General features: G+C 36.9%; 1 protein-coding gene across 1 annotated transcript in view; it reads left to right on the top strand.

The window, feature by feature from the left end:
* Positions 1-20,379, top strand: part of KIF5C (kinesin family member 5C) — an 80,148-nt gene that overhangs the window by 27,642 nt on the left and 32,127 nt on the right. Inside the window, exons 3-10 of the mRNA XM_034061968.1 lie at positions 5,706-5,779; positions 10,292-10,396; positions 13,005-13,053; positions 13,899-13,954; positions 14,800-14,887; positions 17,002-17,126; positions 19,108-19,212; positions 19,553-19,701. Of these exons, the coding sequence (XP_033917859.1) occupies positions 5,706-5,779; positions 10,292-10,396; positions 13,005-13,053; positions 13,899-13,954; positions 14,800-14,887; positions 17,002-17,126; positions 19,108-19,212; positions 19,553-19,701 (751 nt within the window). The remainder of the gene's footprint in view (positions 1-5,705; positions 5,780-10,291; positions 10,397-13,004; positions 13,054-13,898; positions 13,955-14,799; positions 14,888-17,001; positions 17,127-19,107; positions 19,213-19,552; positions 19,702-20,379) is intronic.

Below are 20,379 nucleotides of genomic sequence, written 5' to 3'. Positions count from 1 at the left end.
GCTTGTATAGCAGCACAAGGCTGCCCATTTTAACACTGGAATTTACATGGTATGAGAGATTCGGGGTTGCTCAGAGGTGCAGGAGCTACTGATGCAGTGTTGAAGGACTTGCTAGTGTTTCAGGCATGGAGCTGGATCTGCTCTGAGCTTGTGTTAGCCAGTGGGGAGAAGTCCCTGGGGTGAGCAATGCTGCTGCAAATCCTGGGTTCTTTTCTGGAGGGGCATTGGTTGGCTTGCTCAGACAGCCTGGAGCAAACCAACATGCATGTAGTCTAGATGACTGGGGGGAGGACCAGAAGCTAAATTATTTCATGTTGGAGAGAGGAAATGAGTCATAAGACTTTAGTTGCCTCCTCTCAGAAGGGAGCCTAATTATGGCAATTCTGACTTCAGATGGGTAAGGCTTTAATAAAATCTGGAGGGACTGGAGATGTAGAGCTTAGAAGTCATTAATTTGGGTTGCTGACACACCACTCAACTTTTGGAAGTTTGGGGAACTGTTTCAGTTCTACAGTGTGTGTGCGAACAGAAGCAGCACCTCGCTGTTTGTAGACTTGTGGAGTCTTCTTATATTCCCTATGGAAGCTGGTTTCCTCTGAAAATGGGGAGAGAAATAAAATCCTGTTTGAGAGGAAACTGAAATACCTATATGAATGACTAAGCCTTCTTCATTAGCCAGTTAGAAAATCAAATGCTTTCTGAAGTCCTACTTAAAAATAGAGTTAAAACATACTTTTGCATGTCTATTAACTTGGACCTTCTAGATAACTTGAAAGGCAAGTTTGTTGAGGGGGAGTGTGTAGAAGAAAGAAAGGATAAAGAGAAATTGTGGGGAAAAAACAGAAGCAGAGAAAGTGAAAACAGTGGTGGGGCAAGAGAGAAAGGGAGATGGGGAAAGAAAGAGGGTGCAAAACAGAGAGGAGAGAAGGGAGAGCACAGTGTTACTGGAATGATGTTCTTGAGCTCTAGGCTTACGTTTCCTTAGGTTTAATTTTCAGTTTAAAGCCTAATAAAATGAAGAATGTGAAATGGATAGGACTTTTTCTGATAGACTGGAACAATGTAATTTACTACATGGAAATATGAGCTAAGTGCATTACAGCTTGGAGCACTGTTTAAGTCTTTGAGACTTTTTAGATAGCTTTTCAAGGTTACCATTTGTTATCAGATTTCATTTTACTTCCATGAAATGGCTGATGGTTTCATTGTGATTAATGTTATCACAGAAAATGCCATCTGGCCTATTGGTCTCTAAAACAATGGTTATAACTATGTTTACAATAAGGATTATCTAAATGAGTTTTTTCATCACTAAAGAAGAAATGGGATTAGGTTTAAGTGCTCCATACGTGAGAAACGGGAACATTTTTTTAAGAGGAGGAGAAGTAATATGTGTGTTACAGCGATTTGAATCAGGGTGGGTGCTGGGATGGTGTTCATTCAAGGTACTCTTAAGGGCAGACATACCGGTAGTGGAAGTGTGTGGGAAATCATTACTGGTCCATCTGTCCACAGCTTGGGAACTTGTGTTTACATTTCTTTTAACCAAACCAAGAAATATCGCTAAATCTGAAAGGGAACAATAATGTGTGATTACCACCATTTTTGCTTTGTTTCCAATTGCTTTCTATTGCCAGAAAACAGCTTTATCTTCTTAATCTACACAGATGAATGTCTGCATCAGGATTTTGCATTCTTCCTACATTTACAGTGAGGGAGAATATGTAATGGCCCAAGCTGTGAGCATGTTAGTGCGTGTGTGAACATCTGCACATTAGTGTTATCCATGAGGAGGAGAAAATTGCTTTAATGATATTTTAGGTGGTGGGCTTGCTTTCACTGTGTAGCTTATTGACTTTCTATTCTGGTTACAAATACAGGCCTCAAATGCTGAGTTGCAGAACCTAGAAAGCTTAGAGATGGAAAAGATAAGTATAGAGCTAAAAATCTGGCTTTAGAAATGAGGCTGAAAGGACTTCTGTAAAGCCATTTGGCTTTTCTTCTTGCCATTAAGACTCCTAAGCTGGTCAGTGGTCCATCTGCAAGGTCTTCAGCCCACAGCTCTCCTTGGCCATTTTTTGCAGAGCTCTGCTGAGTGTTCCAATTCTGCTGGGAGGACTTTCTAGGTCCCTAACCTGAGCATGTCTATGTTGTACCCCTACACAATAGCTGCCATTCTAGACTGTTGCTACCTGTTCTATCCATGCTCATCATGAAAAAGGCCATTTGGCAGCAGCTGAATGTCTGAGTTGAGTAGCTGTTTTATGTGGGAATCAAACTGGTAATCATTGTAGAAAGAGTTAGATGAGTAATTAAGAAAAGCACTTTGACTCCTTTTGTTTGTTAAGAGTTAGGTAAAAATCCCAACTGATCTTTATTCAGTCACTTTGTTCACCTGTTTTTCCCCTCCTGCTCCCCCACTCTTTAAGTTTTATGCAGGCTGTTTCTATCTGGGACTGTCTTCTCTCTTTCTTCAATTGACAGATGGTATATTAACTATCTTAGTATGGAAAGCCTTCCAATAAAAATAACCTCCTCTACTACTAAGACCATTGGTGTTTTTTAATTGCAGCTGATGCAAAAGGCCAAAAGGCTGGTGTTTTTTGTGAAACAAAGTATTTTTTTGCTATTTGGGAAGGTAAATTGCTTACCTATGCTTCTTCAAGCAGAATGTATCTTAATATACATTGATGCAAATTCTGAGCAATTTTCTTACATAACAGTTGATTAATTGGGTTATTTTCCCTCTAGGCTGTGTACCAGTATAGAGCTGATGCTATACCTTGAATTCACCTGGGCATAATAAGCCTTTTTTTTTTTCTTTCTTTTTAATTTTCCAAGTTAACCGGATTTGGCAAAAAGAGGACATAGTAGAAATGAACTCCTAGATTCTGTTTGAATGTCCTGGGAATTTAAACGTGTTTGGACACGAAGCGGTATTTTAGAAACAAACAAGAGTTGCATACGTTGGCTCAAGGATTTCTGACCCCCTCGTCCCCCGTCCCCCCCCCCCCGCCTCTTCTGCCCCAGGATGATTTTTTGGATGCCTAAACACCTTTGAAACTAGTTCTGTGCTTCTTCCAGATATTTCAGCTCATCTTCCCCAAGTGCTGATTTCCATCTGAAAGAAAATGAACCTTCCATATTTTCTAATTTACAACAAGATTTTAGTTTAGAAGAAAAAATTCAAACACAAATACTTTCTTTTCTTCTGGCTAACAGAGATGGAGGCATCTGTATGCAATAGATATGGAGTGCTTACAACTGGATGTAGCCTCAAAAGTAAAATGACTGTTTCCCTGTTGTGCTTATACATGTGTGTGTCTAATAGGACAAGTTAAGTTTTATATTTAAATATTATTTATTTATATTTAAGCTTTATATTTAAAAGTTTCAAATACAGTTTCATTAAATAATGCTTTGCTTATAGGCTATTTTAAAATTTACTATTAATCTAATTGACTTTTTTAAAGGAAGTAAAATTTTTGTATTTATACAAAAGATACAACTTTTATCTCCTGTGAGCTACTCCCCCACTGTTTTTACACTGCAAATCCTTGGCTCTATCTCTGCCTCTACCTCCTTGGTCCTATGCTTCATATTTCTGCTGGTTTGCCTGAGTTAGACCCATCAGTGCAATCTGAGTGGAACTCCCAGCAGAATTTGTTTTAAGGTTTTAATATTCACCAGTCTTCAGGAATTTGCTAAGCAGCTAATTTTCCCTCATTAATACTTTAATGACTCCCAAAGCCAATGCGTAGAATATATTCAGGATTTCTTGGGAAAAAGAAGCCACTCAAATTGCACCTGTGAAAGTTCAAGTGAATGGGCTTTGAACATGGTGCAGAGAGGGAGTGACCCTAGCTACCTGTTTTCTCCTGCGTTCAAGGAGAAACACTGTTTCACAGTGTGTTGCAGCACTTCCACTCAAATTCATTCTGTGTTGAACTGAAAATGAATGAGATGCTCCCTTCAGAAAAGAACTGGTGAGGGAATGTTTCAAAATAACCAGTAACATGGTCCTATTTAGAAGATGAAGTAATGGGTTGAAGGCCTGAACTCAAGATAGCACTGCATCTGTGCCTGGGCATCTGGCTTTTTATCTATGCAATTGTTATTTATAATTACTTATTTTAAGCATTGTTTCTCTAAAGCAAGAATAAGCAGAGTATCTATTTTTGTAAACAGACGAGGATGCTAAATTTATAAAAAATGTTAATACCAGAATTACAGTAATTAGAGTCTCTTTGTCATTTTTCTAGATTGCAAGATTTGAAAAATTTACCCAGCAATACTTTGTGGAGGTCTATACAGCCTCTGGCTTGTCTGTTCTCTTCAGCTCTCCAAAACATTTCTGACACAACTTAAATAGTTACACTCTGTGTTTAATTAGAATATATATTTTTAAAATGTCTTCATTCCAATTTCATCCTTACTTAGTATTGCTGTATAGAAAATGTTGGGTCTGTGTAGCAGTTGTCTTTAAAAAAAATCTCCTTCCCTTCCTTTTTATTGATTTCTTTTCTTTGAAATAACCTTTCTATTGTTTTTCTCCGATTTTTTTCATGTTTGTTTATTCTTCATTCTTTTTATATTTTTCTAATGTATCATATTTAAGTATTCTTTCTATCTGGACCAGCTACACACAGACATATGGAGATACAAATAAGGAGATTACATGAGTTTGTGTTTATGTAAATGCAACATATATGGCATATGTAATGTTGTATAATATAATCATGTGTATTTATTTCTTATAAACACACACACATGCAAACATCTTTTTTTTCCTGCTAGCATGTATTAGTACAGATATAGAGGGGTGAGCAACAGAATAAATATTTCAGAAGGAAGGTGGGCATCCCTAAGCGAGCACCCCGGCCAGCATCATTCTTGCTGCGTTTGGGATCCAGGGGGATCATTCATAGGAGTCTGATGTGAGCTCTGTGGGGTTTTTAGATTGGAGGTTTCCTTCATTTTTTATGAGCAACTATCAGAAATATTACTCTGTTTTTTTCTTACATGAAAGCTGCATAAATAGGTGCCCTTACTTAAGACTTCAAATTCACTTTCCCGGAGCAAGTCCCACCCAGTAATCCTTTCAACTGCAATGAATGGACATGGGACTGTGCCTAAGAACCAGCTGGTTTACAACCCTCATGGATTTTTAAAAGCTACTGTAGACATTAACCTCTGCAAATTTTAAAATGGATATTTTTTATCTATTAATGCAATATAAATTTATTCATTCTGCCTTGAGAGAAGTATATTTCAATAAAGCCAGTTCTGCTTATATGACTTTCTTCTTGCTTTCCTCTTATATTTTACAGACAGGCTTGAAAATTAATGAGGCCATGAACTGTTGAGGGTGATATCATAGTAAAAATATACAATAAGAGTTTCATTTTCTGTATGGTGTGTTTGAAATGCAGGCAGCTTTCTGTTTCCCATGTTACACAGATATATCAGAAAATATCTAGTGTCCAGAGATTTTTTTTTCCCCAGGGAAATGAGATGTCAATAATTCTGCAATTCTTTAATTTAGATTTCATTATGAATTATTTTTTTTCTTAAAGGTTGTGGCATGTTTTTGTTTATTGCACAAACTATTTTCTAATTGAGCATCAACATTGTAGAAGACCTGAAATTACGACAATCAAGCTCTAAGATGGCAATATGAGTTTTAATTGTTTTTCTTCTTGCAGATGTTCTTGAAGGGTACAATGGCACAATCTTTGCTTATGGGCAGACATCATCAGGAAAAACACATACTATGGAGGTACAGTGGCAAAATTAATTCAGTTTGGTTGAAGCAGTAGAATTATATGTACCAATTATTTGAACAAGCCAGCTATCTGATACACTCAGCTGTAAGTAATATATATATGAAAAGAGATCTGGGTATGTTTAGGTTCTGTTGCCTTTTAAGCTGTAGTATTTGTTTCAACATGGAGGGTTTATTTTCAGGAGATGTTTACAGTTATCTAGCCAAACTAAGAAGTGCTGAGTGAAAGCTGTCGAGTATTTTCTCCATATTTGTTTGAATAGTTTAGCTATGTATATATTTTAAATTATTTGAGTGAGATTTGTTAGTCCACAAATGAAAACAGTAGTAGGGGTCTATAGAGTTCCCTTGCATGCAGGATTATGAAAATTCCTGCCTTGGTTATAGGTTTTCTCATTTGCACTCCCCTTCTGGGAATATCACTCTCACATTCTCCAGCACAGATGGATGAATTTGAGAATTGTTGCTTTGGAGGAGAAAAATGCCAAATTGTACCAAATTCCAGTGGCTTAAGTCCCAGGTCTGTTCATATTTCTGCTATGTGAGATGTGTTAGTGCAGGTTTTTTTCCCTGTGTTTATGTATTTTTTTAACTGTTCAATTAGAAGACATTTACATATTTTAGGTTTTTGCTAGAAAAGGAGGATCATTCAAGCATTTAATCTTCACATAGGATTGTTCCATCACATTGCTGTACAAGCTTGGAACATTTCAGCTCAACTGTGAACATTAAATAGGAGGTCTAAAGCAAAGTTTTGCTAAATAAAAGGAAAAAAAATAGTTTTCATTCGTTTAACAGCATCAGATGGTTTTGCTACATGATTAACACAGGTGACTTACCTAACCTGAAGGTTGAGTAAAGCAATATTCCTATGAGCCAAAAAGCCCTGGTGAATTTGCTGTTCTATTGCCACAGTTGCTCCTTTCCTGGAGGATGCAATAACTGATACCTCACATCTAATTAAGTCTGTCCTTGTGAGGATGGGGGAAATCACTAGCTCAGCCCTCACAGATGGCACAATGGCTGAGTAATCCACCAGCTCTGAATGTAATTAAATCAAAATGTCTGCAGGGCTTGAGCTGGTGCTTCCACATGGCATGGGGAAAGATCTCTTAAAGCCAATTTATATTCAGAATTACAAGCTGTGATAAAGAAAATGACTGTAGGAAAATGGCTGGTTTACTTCTTTAATAAAGAAAAAGCTGTCATTTTAAAGTGGAACCAAACCTGTATTCAGTTTTAATCCCCCTTTTAACCTAACATCCTCTTGTAAAGTTGCTAAAGTATGTTGTGGAAGGAAAAAATAGTCTGAAGTTGAAGAAATAGTAAATCCTCTTGATAAAGCTGTTATGGAGGATTTTCGGTGAAATACTTCATAGTATTAATCTTAAGCAGGACATGGTACTGTAATATAACCAGGATAGGGTTTCTGACAGAGATAGGTCCTTCTCCTGTGCTAGATAAAGCATTTACCAACCTGTATAGCAAGATAGATACCTTCTTAAAAATTACATATTTTTGCTCCTAAGATTATATTGATGGGCTTTGACATTATAGTAATTTTCAATACTGAATCTCTGTAGTTATTGTGTCAACATCCTGAAATAAAACAGCATTGTCTCAAATGTTGCACTTCAATAGCTAATGCCTGCCTGCTATGTTTAAATGTAGAAAGTAAAGTTATTATTTAAATGAGAGGCTTTAATGAGCAGAGAACTCTCCATCTGGGTGCTTTGGGTTAGTTTACAAACTGCAGTATCAGCGTAGCAGCAACAGCACATGTCTCAAACTTGTTCTGAGGTTACAGCTAACTCCATGAGAGTGGGTTTTGGGGTTTTGGTGTTTTTTTTTTATGAGCTTTTGGTTGTTGTTGTGAGTGGGTTTTTTGGTTTTTTTTTTTTGGGGGGGGGGTTGGGTTTTTTAATTTTATTTGAGGGTTTTTTAATTATTATTTAATTATTTTATAGTTCCAGCTATCCTGTGAATAGCCTACTTTTACCATTTTACCTTTCTCTTCCCTTCCAGTTTATGGTCTCCATAAATTATAGTAAGACCTACTTCAATAATCTCTTATTTTCGTAAAAATCCATTTATAATCAAGTAAAAAATTAGTATTTTTCAATGCATGACAGACTGTTGGTGTTTCAACCTTTTAAAGATCTTAACTCCTCTTAAAGTGTTGAATGTGATCTTGTTTCACTGTAGTTTCTGCTGACTTAAATGGTGAGAAGGCTGGAGCCCAAGAAGTTGTAGATGCAGTGATTGAGTTACACTTAATCATGTTTTACAGATTGATTTCTCTTCTGAGCTGGAGAAAGCTACGTAAAAGAAAGCATAATTATTACAGGACTTGTTGGGGTTGGAAGAATGTTTAATCAAATGCTTTTGTAAGTTGTCACTTCCCCACACTTATTAAGGGATATGTTTACCTGGTGCAGTGACTCCAAAGCTGATGCACCCCTATACAGACAGAAGTTTCTGCAACAAATCTTTGAATTCACATCATCCCTTGACTGAGATAATGACGCAGCTTGGTCAAAGCAACTACAGAAAAGGGGATGCTGCATAGCTCTAGCAGTTTTGGCTCTATAGCTGCCTTTGCTGCTTTAGGAATCATGCATTTTGCAGTGCTTCATAGTGTAGACATAACTTTGGTTCTATTTATGTGCGATGAAGAAATACCAACCAATCTCTGTTTTTTCATAGTTTAGGAAAAACTTCTTTTTTCCTCTTTGGGAAAACCCTCTCCATGTAGTAATACAGGATAGTCAATTGGTTTCAGTCAGCTTTTCAAGGCCTTCTTCAGGGAGAAGAAATGGATAGGTGAAAACTGTATTGCAGTCTCTCTTCAGTAACTGCACTGTGTGATGGAACCAAGTAGTGAGCTGGCAAGGTAAAACAGTGTTGGGATGTGTGCTTGTGCAAAATTTTCCCCTCCATCAGGGATTTTGTTTATTCATTCACCCTTTTTTTCATTCTTGTAATGTGAAATAAAATGGTGTATCATATGACAAGGACTTCTTTAGTTTTTGAGAAGCATAATAAGATGTTGAATATGATATAGCACTTAATGCTTTTGCTGCAGAAGGCAATATTATTTGTATAATATAGATGAAATATTCATGGTTTAGATACAGCTGAGTGCTGCTTTCTAGGGAATGCAGTCAGCAGCAGTGTAACTGATTTATCTATATTCCCACCCTTTCCCCCCCCCCCCCCCCCCCCCCCCCCCCGATATTTATGTAATTTGAGGGCAGAAACCTAGTAACTGCAGGCGTTGAGACAGAGGGAGAGCTTTTGTCAGTTGTGTGAATTTTTCTTTATCCTAGGCTGACGCTTAGAAGTTGTCTGTCATTTCACCAGCTTTAGCAAAAAGGAAGCCATGTCTAGGAAGACTAAATTTGAGTATACTAATGAAACTTGCAAAACAGATCAATATGAGCCACTAGTCATTCACAGACATGCTTAATACTGAAAAACATATGTACATTTGTATGATTTTCTATTTTGCTAAAAAAAAATATGGTGCTTAATAATTTTTAGCAAATACAGATTAAATCTGACTTTCCATGATCTGGAATTTTATGGTTACCCACTACATTTAAAAGAAAATAAAATTCCCTACCACTATATGGAGTGACATGCTTTGTGCTGATGTGGGCAGTATTATTTGGACAAAGATATATTCGAAAGGTGTATTACAGTTTCTAGATGCTGTGTTCTGATGGAGTCTTACAACTACTGAGTTGTTATTGCATATTTCAGCAGTTTCATAAAATATTTGGAATTAACAGTGCAGTGTATTCTGTAGTCAGAAAAGGTTTTCATCAAGTCTATTTTTCTATTCAGTTTCCATGTGGGGTTAGCTTTCCTGCATGTGTCTGTCAAAAAGAGAAACGCAAAAAGGAGCCACACACCAGATAAATTGTTGGTTTCAGTTAATATTCAGCTCTTGAAAGAAAGGAGGAAGGTAGTTGTACAAATTAACATGGAGAACAGTAGTATTCGTAAGGCACAGCTCCCTGGCAATAGGCCCAGCAAGCTCAAATCAGAATATATTACTCTAATCCTCAAATCCCTGCAACCCAGATTTCCCTTTAGCTTTCTAGCATAGTAGTGAAAGAGAAACAAAATATTTTAAAACTTATTGTTTCTGACATGTTTCCAAATAACTGATTTAACTGGGAGAACTGGGCTGTTATTTGTACATTTGTGTTCATTCACCTATCTTTGGTTGGAGAGTGGCAGCATAAATAACAGCAGGACAATACGTTTAGCAAATGGCAGGAGCTGACAAAACAAATAGGTGCTTCATTGGGTGAAGAATGCTAAGACATTGAGTTGTTCTGCCACCTTTTTTGTGCACTTATATCAAGCGAACCCTCTGCAAGAGCAGGAGATATGCTCATAGGGACCTGCTGGAGGAAAGTGTGTTTGGGCAAGGCTTTCTCCTCTCTTGTGCCTGAGTAAGGCTTTCCAAGACATGGTTTGGTTTTGTGTCTGCAGGGAAAGCTGCATGACCCTCAGCTCATGGGAATTATTCCAAGAATTGCACATGACATCTTTGATCACATCTACTCCATGGATGAAAACTTGGAATTTCATATAAAGGTAAATGCAGAATGACGTGTTACATAATTGGTCGGACGGAAGAGAGTGGAGCTGGATGGGAAATCTGCATTTATGCTATAACATTGTGCTTCAGAATTTTTCCTTTCTTCCTTTTATAACTCAAGCATTATGTTACTAAGGATATTTGCTAGAAATAACCTAATACAGTTACTAACATTTGATAAAAGTTTGTCAGCTCAAGTTCACTAGTCTGTTGATTGTCTTGTGTCTCATCAGAGTTGATAGGCTAATCAACATGGTAAGAAAACACTTACTTCACTTCAACTTCCCCAAAGACTGTACTTAAGCCCCATTATTTATGACTATAAGTACCACTGATCTCCATGATGTTTGTGAGAATACTGACATGCTGTCCTGTATAGTATGTGGGTTTGAAATGGAGGAAAGATGGCTTTGGGCAACTTACAGAAAGATGTTTAGAAGTAATTTTTTGCTCAGAAGCCTGTGTATAAATTCCTTAAGATGGTGGCCTAAGTCTCAATTTGAACAGCTACTATGTTTTTCCATGTCCCTGTCTTGATCCCAACCATATGATCTCTCAAATTTCTTGAGTGACCTTTAATTTCTACTGTTCATCCAGTCTCCTGGGGTGCGTTCAGCCATGGCAGGGGGCATTGGTCCATCTGGCAGTGTTGGGGTCAGGTACAGCTTGTTTCCAAGCAGACATCAGTAAAATTACCCAGTGAAAAATGAGTACTCCTCTGTCATCCCTCCCCCAAAACGCATAGAATATACCTAAATGGCTTCAGTACAGTTAAGTAGCTGAGCACAGCTAGAGTGTGAAAACGCTGCCCCTTCTCCTGCTGTAACCAGGTGATGCTCTCTGAGAATGAAGCTCTCTTCCTCTGTCCCTCTTGTGCCTAACAGTTAGAAATGAGTGGTTTTTTAGTGGTGCTTGCATTAAAGACTTTGAAGCACTTCTGGGGGTATATATGTGTGTGTATGTATTTTAATAATCTATCAGAGAACCTCTGAACCAGCCACTGATCTTCCAGAAGGACTAGGTCATTTTGTATTGAGAACATTCTTAGCAGTGCCTGTTTGTGGCCATGCTTATAAAGTACACACGAAGGAGCAGCCTTATGAATTACAGATAAACCATCTGAATATTTTAATAGACCTTAGATTTTAAAGTATTGAGCTCCTGAAGAAGAGACACCTCTGAATTTTTATAGAAATGCCTTCCATAGGAGTGACACTGATTTCTCTTCGTAATCTGTAAAGTTATCCTGTGGTTGTTGCTATTCTACATGATAGCACTTGGATACCAACAGATTGGGACCCCCTTGTACAAGATATAGTAAATTCCTGTCCTGGCAGATGATTATCATTTTATAAATCATGTTCTGCCAGCAGTGAATTGTTTCAGTGGTTTTCTTATCGTAGTTGACATTTATGAATATCTTAACAGAAAAGCTGCCTAAATAGTAGTGAATGAGTGAGTGATTATACAAGGAGCTGTCATTGAGAGAAATACATGTTCTGTCAGTGGGAGCCAGAATTTAACTAAACTGTCATACTCTTTTAATAACTGAGCCAATGTTGAAAATTAACATCATTTTTTTTCTTCATTCCCCTCTTTAATAGAGGCACATTTAGAACAGGGGGGTGTGTTGGTCCTCAGCAGTGTGTTAATAGGATAATATAAAGCACGTGAATTAAGTCTGGAGACCAGGACTGTTAATATGAGCTGATCCAGAGGATGGCTTTGAATGGGACACAGGTGAAGTAAAATGCATAGAAGCAAAATGTATCTCTGTTTAATAGCAGTTGTCACATTGGAAGATCAGTTAATTGGTATAAAATCCTATATGATTTATTTTTCACATGAGAGGAAAAGGTAATTTACTAAATAGCTAGAATTTAGTGATACCTAGAGTTTAGCCACCTAGTATTCTAGCTAAATAATCCCTGGGTAAAGCTTATTTAGGGTACAGTTAGGTACTGTGTCACTAACACATTTGTGTTTGCTACTGAGTTGAATACCCTTTTGTTAAGAAAGTCATTCATTCATTCTCTCCTTTTTTTTTTTTAGGACAATTGTCTGTTTCTGTGTTACAGAAAAGCTCATTTTCAGTTTCTTCTTGGGGACTTGATTCAAGATAGAACTTTTATTTATGCTTAATTTTAAATTTAATTGATCTATATTGCTTATATTGCTTAGGCTTATGTAACTCATATGTTAAATCACCAAAGGTGCTGCCTGCTTTTGTGCTGCTGAATATCAGTATACCTTCTACAGGTGTCAAACTTGACCCTTATTGTGATGCAGCTATCCTGGTATGACAGTAGCCAAATTAATTTGATTCTGTTCAACACTTTTGTCAATTTCACCTACGTTAAAAACAAAAAGGAAGAAAAGATTTGTCTGAAGTTGGTTTTTTCTTTCCTATACTTTCCTGATGAATCACCGATAAAATGGAGAAAGATCAGTGACTTGTAAATCATGCAAAATACACAGATGTTCACATGGAAGATGTGATTCAAACTATGTGGAAAGTGGGTTTTATTTTTAGTTTGGTGCTTTTTGTTTTGACAGATGGAAATATAGGTACAAAGATGTATAAATCTAATGTTTCTTTATTAGGTTTCCTACTTTGAGATATATTTGGACAAAATAAGGGACCTACTTGATGGTAAGTTCTGCATTTCTTGTGTGATTGTTTTGGGGCTTGGTGTGGTGCTTTGAATCAGTGCTTAAGGGGAAACAGCAATTTTCTTTGACAGTAGCTGTATGGGTTTGTGAAAAAGAATTTAGCAGTTTAAGTCATCTGATCTCTAAGTCTTGTGCACCTACCTCTGCAGTGCTATACAGCTTGGTTATAAAAGGGTACAAGAGAATTTTAAAGACTTCAAGGCAGGTCTGAGCCTCATTGACAATATATGTTCTCAAACTGTAATAATGTATATAGTGTTCTGTTGGTTTTTGTCGTGTTTTGATTGTTTCCTCCTCCCCACCCCCATTAACTCAGGATGCATTCAGTTCAACATATTCCTTGCTTTGCTTCTGTTAGGTAGAATTGTATTTTTTACAATTTGTATCTCTGTATATGTGTACTGTATGTTAATGAAAGTGTGAATTGTATGTGTGAATCAGTCTGAAGGCAGGAATATATGCTAATTGCAACACAAAACCAGGACCCAGTATTTGAGCTGTTTTGAATTCCTGCAAGTTCTTCTGTCTCTTTTGAAATTCTGGCTGCTTTGGCAAAATCCAAATTGGTCTGTGTTTGTTTTACTAATCCAAGCAATAAACAAAAGCTTTTGTGGAGTAAAGTTAGCTTTAAAGAAACAGATACAAGGTGAACAGAACAACAAACAAGTTTTATGTAACAGAAATATTGGTAGTTCATAAGGAGTGGGAAGCAACTGCAGTTCTGACTTACAAATTTGATATGTTCACAATATTTGTCTGTCAGTTCTATAGCTGACACATTATTACCTGTCGAGTATTCTTAATGATTGCCATCTTTTTTTCTAGTGTCAAAGACAAACCTCGCTGTACATGAAGATAAAAACAGAGTCCCATATGTTAAGGTACAGGGAAGATTTGATGTTCAGTTTTTCATTCTTTCTCACATACTCATTTATTTACACATTTCCATTTGTATCCCAGTGTGTTTGCTGAAATGATTCAACTTATGTTTGGAGTCCTGAATGTTCAAATAGTATTGGTACCTGGCTTTAAATGGTTTCCAGAAATATTAACAGGCTTGAATCATGTTTGCTTTATTTTCCTAACTATAAACATTTACATTTTGATAGTATGGCATTAAATTTTAAGTGTTCATATTCCCATTTCGTGGCAGATGTGAAAGAGAACATTTTGAAGAATTTTGTTCTTTCATTTTTTTTGCATGTGTGCTATCATCTCACAATATTTTACAACAGATTTGTTGGGTTAGGAATTTGTTTTATAATTTCCTGGGCCCTCATTTAAATATAATATACTTGTAATGAACATATATGAGACTTAATCCTATACATAAAATATTGTTCTGTTTATTCTCATCCTCAGGAGGGAAAAAAAACCAAACAAATAATTCCTTCAGTAATATTGCATTAAGGCAGAGAGCAAGGAATGTGCATCTTGTCTTGTAGTTTGAGAGAGAAAAACTAATTTGGGTATGTAATCTAACCCAAATTAGTAGTGAGAATATATGCTGTATCAAGTCTTTAATCTGGTGAAAGAAAATTTTCTCCCAGTTTGCCCTGAAAGTCATACAAAGGCATCTTTTGTCTATTGCCTTGCTAATGCTTATGTTGGATGTTGATGGTACTTATAATTATTCTGTTCATCAGTGCTAAATAACCTTCCTGATGGCATTTGGAGTACTAGTGCAATTCCTAAAGCTTTCTGGTTTCAACTTGCATTTTTCTAGGGTTGTACAGAAAGATTTGTATCTAGTCCTGAAGAAGTTTTGGATGTCATTGATGAAGGGAAAGCTAACCGTCATGTAGCCGTTACAAGTAAGTGTTCTGTGAAGGCTTTTCTGGCTATAGAGCGTGAGTGATTGTGGCTTCCTAGTGATGTATTGATTCTTCACGTTCACAAAGTACTTTGAGTCACTTATGTGAAGGATGTAATGATGCACAAATTATAACACTTTAAAATTAATAGTGTGTACTTTTTTTACTGCTTCACTGCCTATAGAAACATTTATTGGCTTTCAGCTTTGAGAACTCCTGAATTTAATACATGGTATTATATAGTATTGTTATATAAAGTGTCAAATATGTATTGTTACATGTAGTATAGATATCTTGAAATTATGTATAACTGAAATTACATAAATACTCTCTTTGTGCTACAAGTCTAGAACTCAAAATAATTCACTGCTCAAACAGCAGGCAAAGACTGCAAAGCAGTTGTCAGACTCTGCCTATCTCTTGAAAGTTATCCCAGTGAAGCAATGACTTGGACTGAGTTCCCATGATGGCAAAGCAAACAAATCTTCCTGAATTAAAAAACATAATTGCTTCAGCCTGTGCCAGATTTGTTGACATTGTGTTGCATGCAGCCTACTAGTATTATGGTAATAAAAAGGACGGGTATCCTTGGCTTATTCCCAACTTACTCTGTAAGATGTCTTTGATCCAAGCGGTCACATTGGCAGGACCACAGCTTGTAACTCAGATCTTTGGGGTGGGGTATTCGTATATTTTTTAATACATAAATCGATTTTTTTTAATGATGCACAGAGTAACTTCTTTCTCTTCCATGTCTCTACCATCTCATTTTGTTAAATACTATATTGCTTTAGCTATCCCATGCCTTTCTCTTCATTGTAATAGAAATGATTTGGGTTTTTTTCGAAGTAATGTTTCCTTCCATTGTTTCTGCTATTCTCTTTAAGAAAAAATATCCAAATACAGCTTTTGCTGTGGTACCACCTGTTGCATTTAGTGCACACAGAAAAGTTCTGACAGAAGCTGGCACAGAATGAATTTTACCTAGATTGAAATCCAAGGAGCAAATTTGGAAACATTATTGAAAAAAATCTGAATTTGGAGGTGGAGAAGAAAAGGGATTTCAGAGAACTACAAACATTGCTACAAATGAGAATGGATGAAAGGTGGTAGTGGGGTTTCTGGTAACAGAAAATAGAGAAAATGGATGAGAAATGGTTTACTGATTCTTAATGCTTTCTTTTTGCTACTTTATGAAACTTAAAGCGTAACACGGTTACAATCAAACTTACAAGTAGAAGCTGAAACTAACTGCTTGTGTTTTATCTGTGGCCTGGGTGAAGAAGGTTTTTTAACTAATTAAGCAATAAATATCACTCTGAAATTTGAATTTAAATAGCATGGTTTTGACAAGAACTTTTGCTAAATGTTGTGAGATCTCACACAATTGGACTGAGATGTGCTCAGCAATTATTTTTACTTCTCTTTAAATTTTCTTGCTCAGCCCAAAATTATTCCTCTGTCCAGGATGCTGAACATAACATACTCATTGTAGTTCTGTGTCTAAACAGTGTCTGTTATATCACATAAATTTTTTTGTGTCATCTTTCTATGAAGAAACATCTAAGTACAGAACCTTTATTTCTTACTGTATCTGTGAAATGTCTTTTTATTATTCACAGAATCCTAGATTGGTTTAGGTTGGAAGGAACCTCAAAGCTCATCCAGTTCCAACCCCCTGCCATAGGCAGGGGCACCTTCTACTAGACAAGGTTGCTCCAAGCCCCATCCAACCTGGCCTTGAACACTTCTTATGCTATGGTTTTTTTACAATTTCTGGTCAAATTTTATTGCTTCAGGGGAAAAAAAAAAAATTCAAAAAAGAAAGGAGAAAAAACCAAACAAAACCAAACTAGCTTTTTTTTCCCCCCAAGATTGTCATTTAGCATGAAGCTGGTTCATCTGGTCATGTTGGGAGAAAGCAGGAGCTCATTCTGTAGTCAGTGAATGAGTGAGCTTCATTTGCAGCTCTTGGCATGGACATTTCTGTCAGTACAGCAGTCTGGGTTCTCCAATGAGTGGTCTTGCACTTTTGAATTTGCTAGCCATAGGCAAGCTCTGATGAAATAGAATTTCTTTGTCATTTAAACAAAACCTTTCAAATATGATTGCAGATATGAATGAACACAGCTCTAGGAGCCACAGTATCTTCCTTATTAATATTAAACAAGAGAATGTGGAAACTGAGAAAAAACTTAGTGGAAAGCTCTACCTGGTAGACTTGGCTGGAAGTGAGAAGGTAATCTTCCCTTTTACCTTAACTGCTGCATGATCCTAGTGTGATCACTAAACTGGTTATGTGAATGTGTGTCAGTGCCAAGTAAGCTAGGTTTTACAGAAGCTTCACCTGAGGTTATCATTAGTATGTCAATCTTTTTATTTCTTTCATGTGGGGTGGAGAAAAAGAGCAGATCAGAACTATTGGTATGAAATGCAAAACCCAGAAGCTGTAATATATCTTTGTTTATAATGAAGTGGCTTGAACCAGAGTATTTTTATATAGCTTTACACTTAGTTATGGATATTTGCAGAAAGTAGTGTAATGCTTATGCAAGTTGGCAAATGAGACAGCTGTTTTAATTTGCTTATATTCAGGCATGTCCTGTTTCTAGGTTTTCTGTAATTGTTTCTCGGATCAATGAAGTAACAGCAGTTAATGCAGTTACACAGCTGAAGTCTATTTGAAGCTTCCTGAATGACTCTTTTGATATAGAAAATACAAAAAATACTAACCAGAAAAGAACTTGTATCTGTTTGCCAAAAAACTAACGGTCTAGAACAATACTGCAGTGCAAGAAATGTCATTGTTTCCATGTTCTCATTCTAACATCTTCTGGAGTGTTAAAATGGTTTAACTGTAAATGAAATAAATGATAAACCTCATCATTTTGCAGCACTGTGGATTTCTTTATTCAAGCTGTGTTACAGAATAGTTTGGGTTGGAAGTGACCTTCAAAGGCCATCTAGTCCAACCCCCTTGCAATGAGCAGGGACATTTTCAACTAGATCAGGTTGCCCAGAACCACATCCAGCCTGGCCTGGAATGTCTTCAGGGATGGCACATCCACCACTACTCTGGGCAACCTGTGCCAGTATTTTACCACTCTCACTGTAAAAAACCCTGAGTAACTACTGGGCATGTCAAAATAATTACTCATGGTGAAGCAGTGTCTTTCATTGCAGTGATAGACTTCTATTTCTTTCTGACAATGGGAAGTAAAATAAAAGTATTTGTTTTGTAGGCTGCACAACTTTGAGGTTTAATCACTGGGACACACTATTTGATAACTTGTTGGTACAATGTGGAAGCTGTCCATCAGAGTAATTAATCATGTTAATTTCTATTAGTGCATATAATACTAAATATAAAAATAATAACTTTGTGGTGTTTAGAAAATGAGTGTTTAGAGGTGTTTAGAAAATGAGTGTGTAGTCAGGCTTTACTGTTCTCCCAAAACTACACTTTTGTGGTTCATTTTGTTTTGGACATTGTACAGAAAACCTCAAATGAGGGTTTCCTTGGTAGATTGTCTTCTTAAAAAATACAATTATGTTTCCTTTTATGTCATGGCATTTTTAGAGGAAAGTACAGCTTCTGTAGTTTTAATACAGAGAAAAATATATGGCTTTATTCTATGTTTTTGTGCACGTCACCCCCCCCCCCCCCCCCCCCCCCCCCCGCCCTGAAAAGAAGAGACAGAAAAGATGATAAAAATGTGGTGTTGTCTAAAAGAGTGCTGGTCTTAGGACACCAAACTTCTCAACTGGACCACCTTGGGATCCAGTTTGTGGACCAGTAAACTTTGCCTTCAGGATGAGCAAGATCATACTTTTTCTATCCTCATATTCTTGATCCATGTAAACAAAATGCAAGGCCAAGATACTCATTTGGTGGTGTATACTCTGCCAGTTAGTGTGCCCTGAGAATATTTCTGTGGTGTTCAGACTTGGAAGTAGTCCTCAGGTGAGCACAGCCTTACCAGCTTTTCCCTTCAGAAAGTAAGGGTCAGCTTGCTCTTACGCTGGAATAAAAGGGAAGTATTATAGGCTTCTACTAACAAAAAAGCACATATAAAATTCTCCTTCTTCATGCTGAGCTTAAGCTTGCTTTGTTTTAATTCCAAGGGTATCTTTAACTGTTGCACTATCTGCACTGTAGCCATACTTGTACAGATGCTTACTGATAGCCGAGCCTGACTGTTGCCTGTTCTCTTTGGTAGGTCAGCAAAACTGGAGCAGAGGGTGCTGTTCTTGACGAAGCTAAAAATATCAATAAGTCTTTGTCTGCTTTAGGCAATGTGATATCTGCCTTGGCAGAAGGAACTGTAAGTAATCCTGTTTTGTGTTGTTGAAGAATGGGTTTTCATTTATCTGTGTCTTTGCTGTGCACATAAAAAATAAGCTAACATTTCAGTTCAGGAAGAAGAAAATATTAGCTTTCCAAGCACAAACCAGTGACACTTTTGCTATTCTGCTAAAGATAAGGAACTAATTTTCTTGAATTTCACTTGAGTGGTTATCCGATCTTAGCACAGTCAAAACAATTACTCTTCAGGATTGTATACTTCAAGTCCATTAAATCTGTCATTGTTGACTCATGTTCTCTATTATTACGATATCGTTATTTTAAAATATTGTTCTTGTCTCTTACTTATATTTGATTAGAAAACCCATGTTCCATACCGAGACAGCAAAATGACCCGAATACTTCAGGATTCCCTTGGTGGCAACTGCAGAACTACTATTGTTATATGCTGTTCTCCTTCTGTGTTCAATGAAGCAGAAACAAAGTCAACCCTGATGTTTGGGCAGCGGTGAGTCCTACTAGGTCTTAGGCTGAATGACACTTGCGTGGGCTCTTCCACATGTTCCAAGCCAGCCAAGGGAAGTGAGATGGGTAGGCAGTTTAAAATAGGGAGGTTATGTTTCTGGAGCTGTTACAAAATAGTACTGTAGAACTTGAGAAAACTCTCTCTTCATTCCCTGTGGTACCAGATAAATAAATGTTAATGTTGGCCTGCAGCTGCACTACTTATGAGCTCTGGTAATTTTTTCTTGCAGAAAATACAAAGTGATATCATAGTTCTTTGAAATTTTATGGGCAAGATAATGGTATTAGCCAGTTTTCTGTTGGCTAACTCAGTGGAAAACATTCAGGTTTGCTTTATCTGATACTGCTCTTGATGCTTTTAAGAGGTGTTTTCTCCTTGAGTGGCATTTCAGGGATTATTGTTATGGCTGTGAAAAAACATTTTTTACTGGGAAGAAAAAGGAAGACTGTGGGCTCTGTGTGATGTTCACAACTTCAATAGATGTCCATGATAGTTCATGGACATTTTTATGTTAGAAAGATCTTAACAGTTTAGGACAAGGCCTCAGATAAAAGCAAAGGCAGAGTAAGTATGGAAGTAACCAGAAAGAAAATTTCTCTTCCATATGTGTTTCTTTGCAATAGCCATATGAAATTTGGAAGTGTTTGCAAAAATATTGAT

Source organism: Melopsittacus undulatus, chromosome 4, assembly GCF_012275295.1.
Source record: "Melopsittacus undulatus isolate bMelUnd1 chromosome 4, bMelUnd1.mat.Z, whole genome shotgun sequence".
NCBI classification, from domain to species: Eukaryota; Metazoa; Chordata; class Aves; order Psittaciformes; family Psittaculidae; genus Melopsittacus; species Melopsittacus undulatus.
The sequence above is the reverse complement of the archived record's forward strand: the minus strand, read 5'-3'. Positions and strand labels throughout refer to the sequence as shown.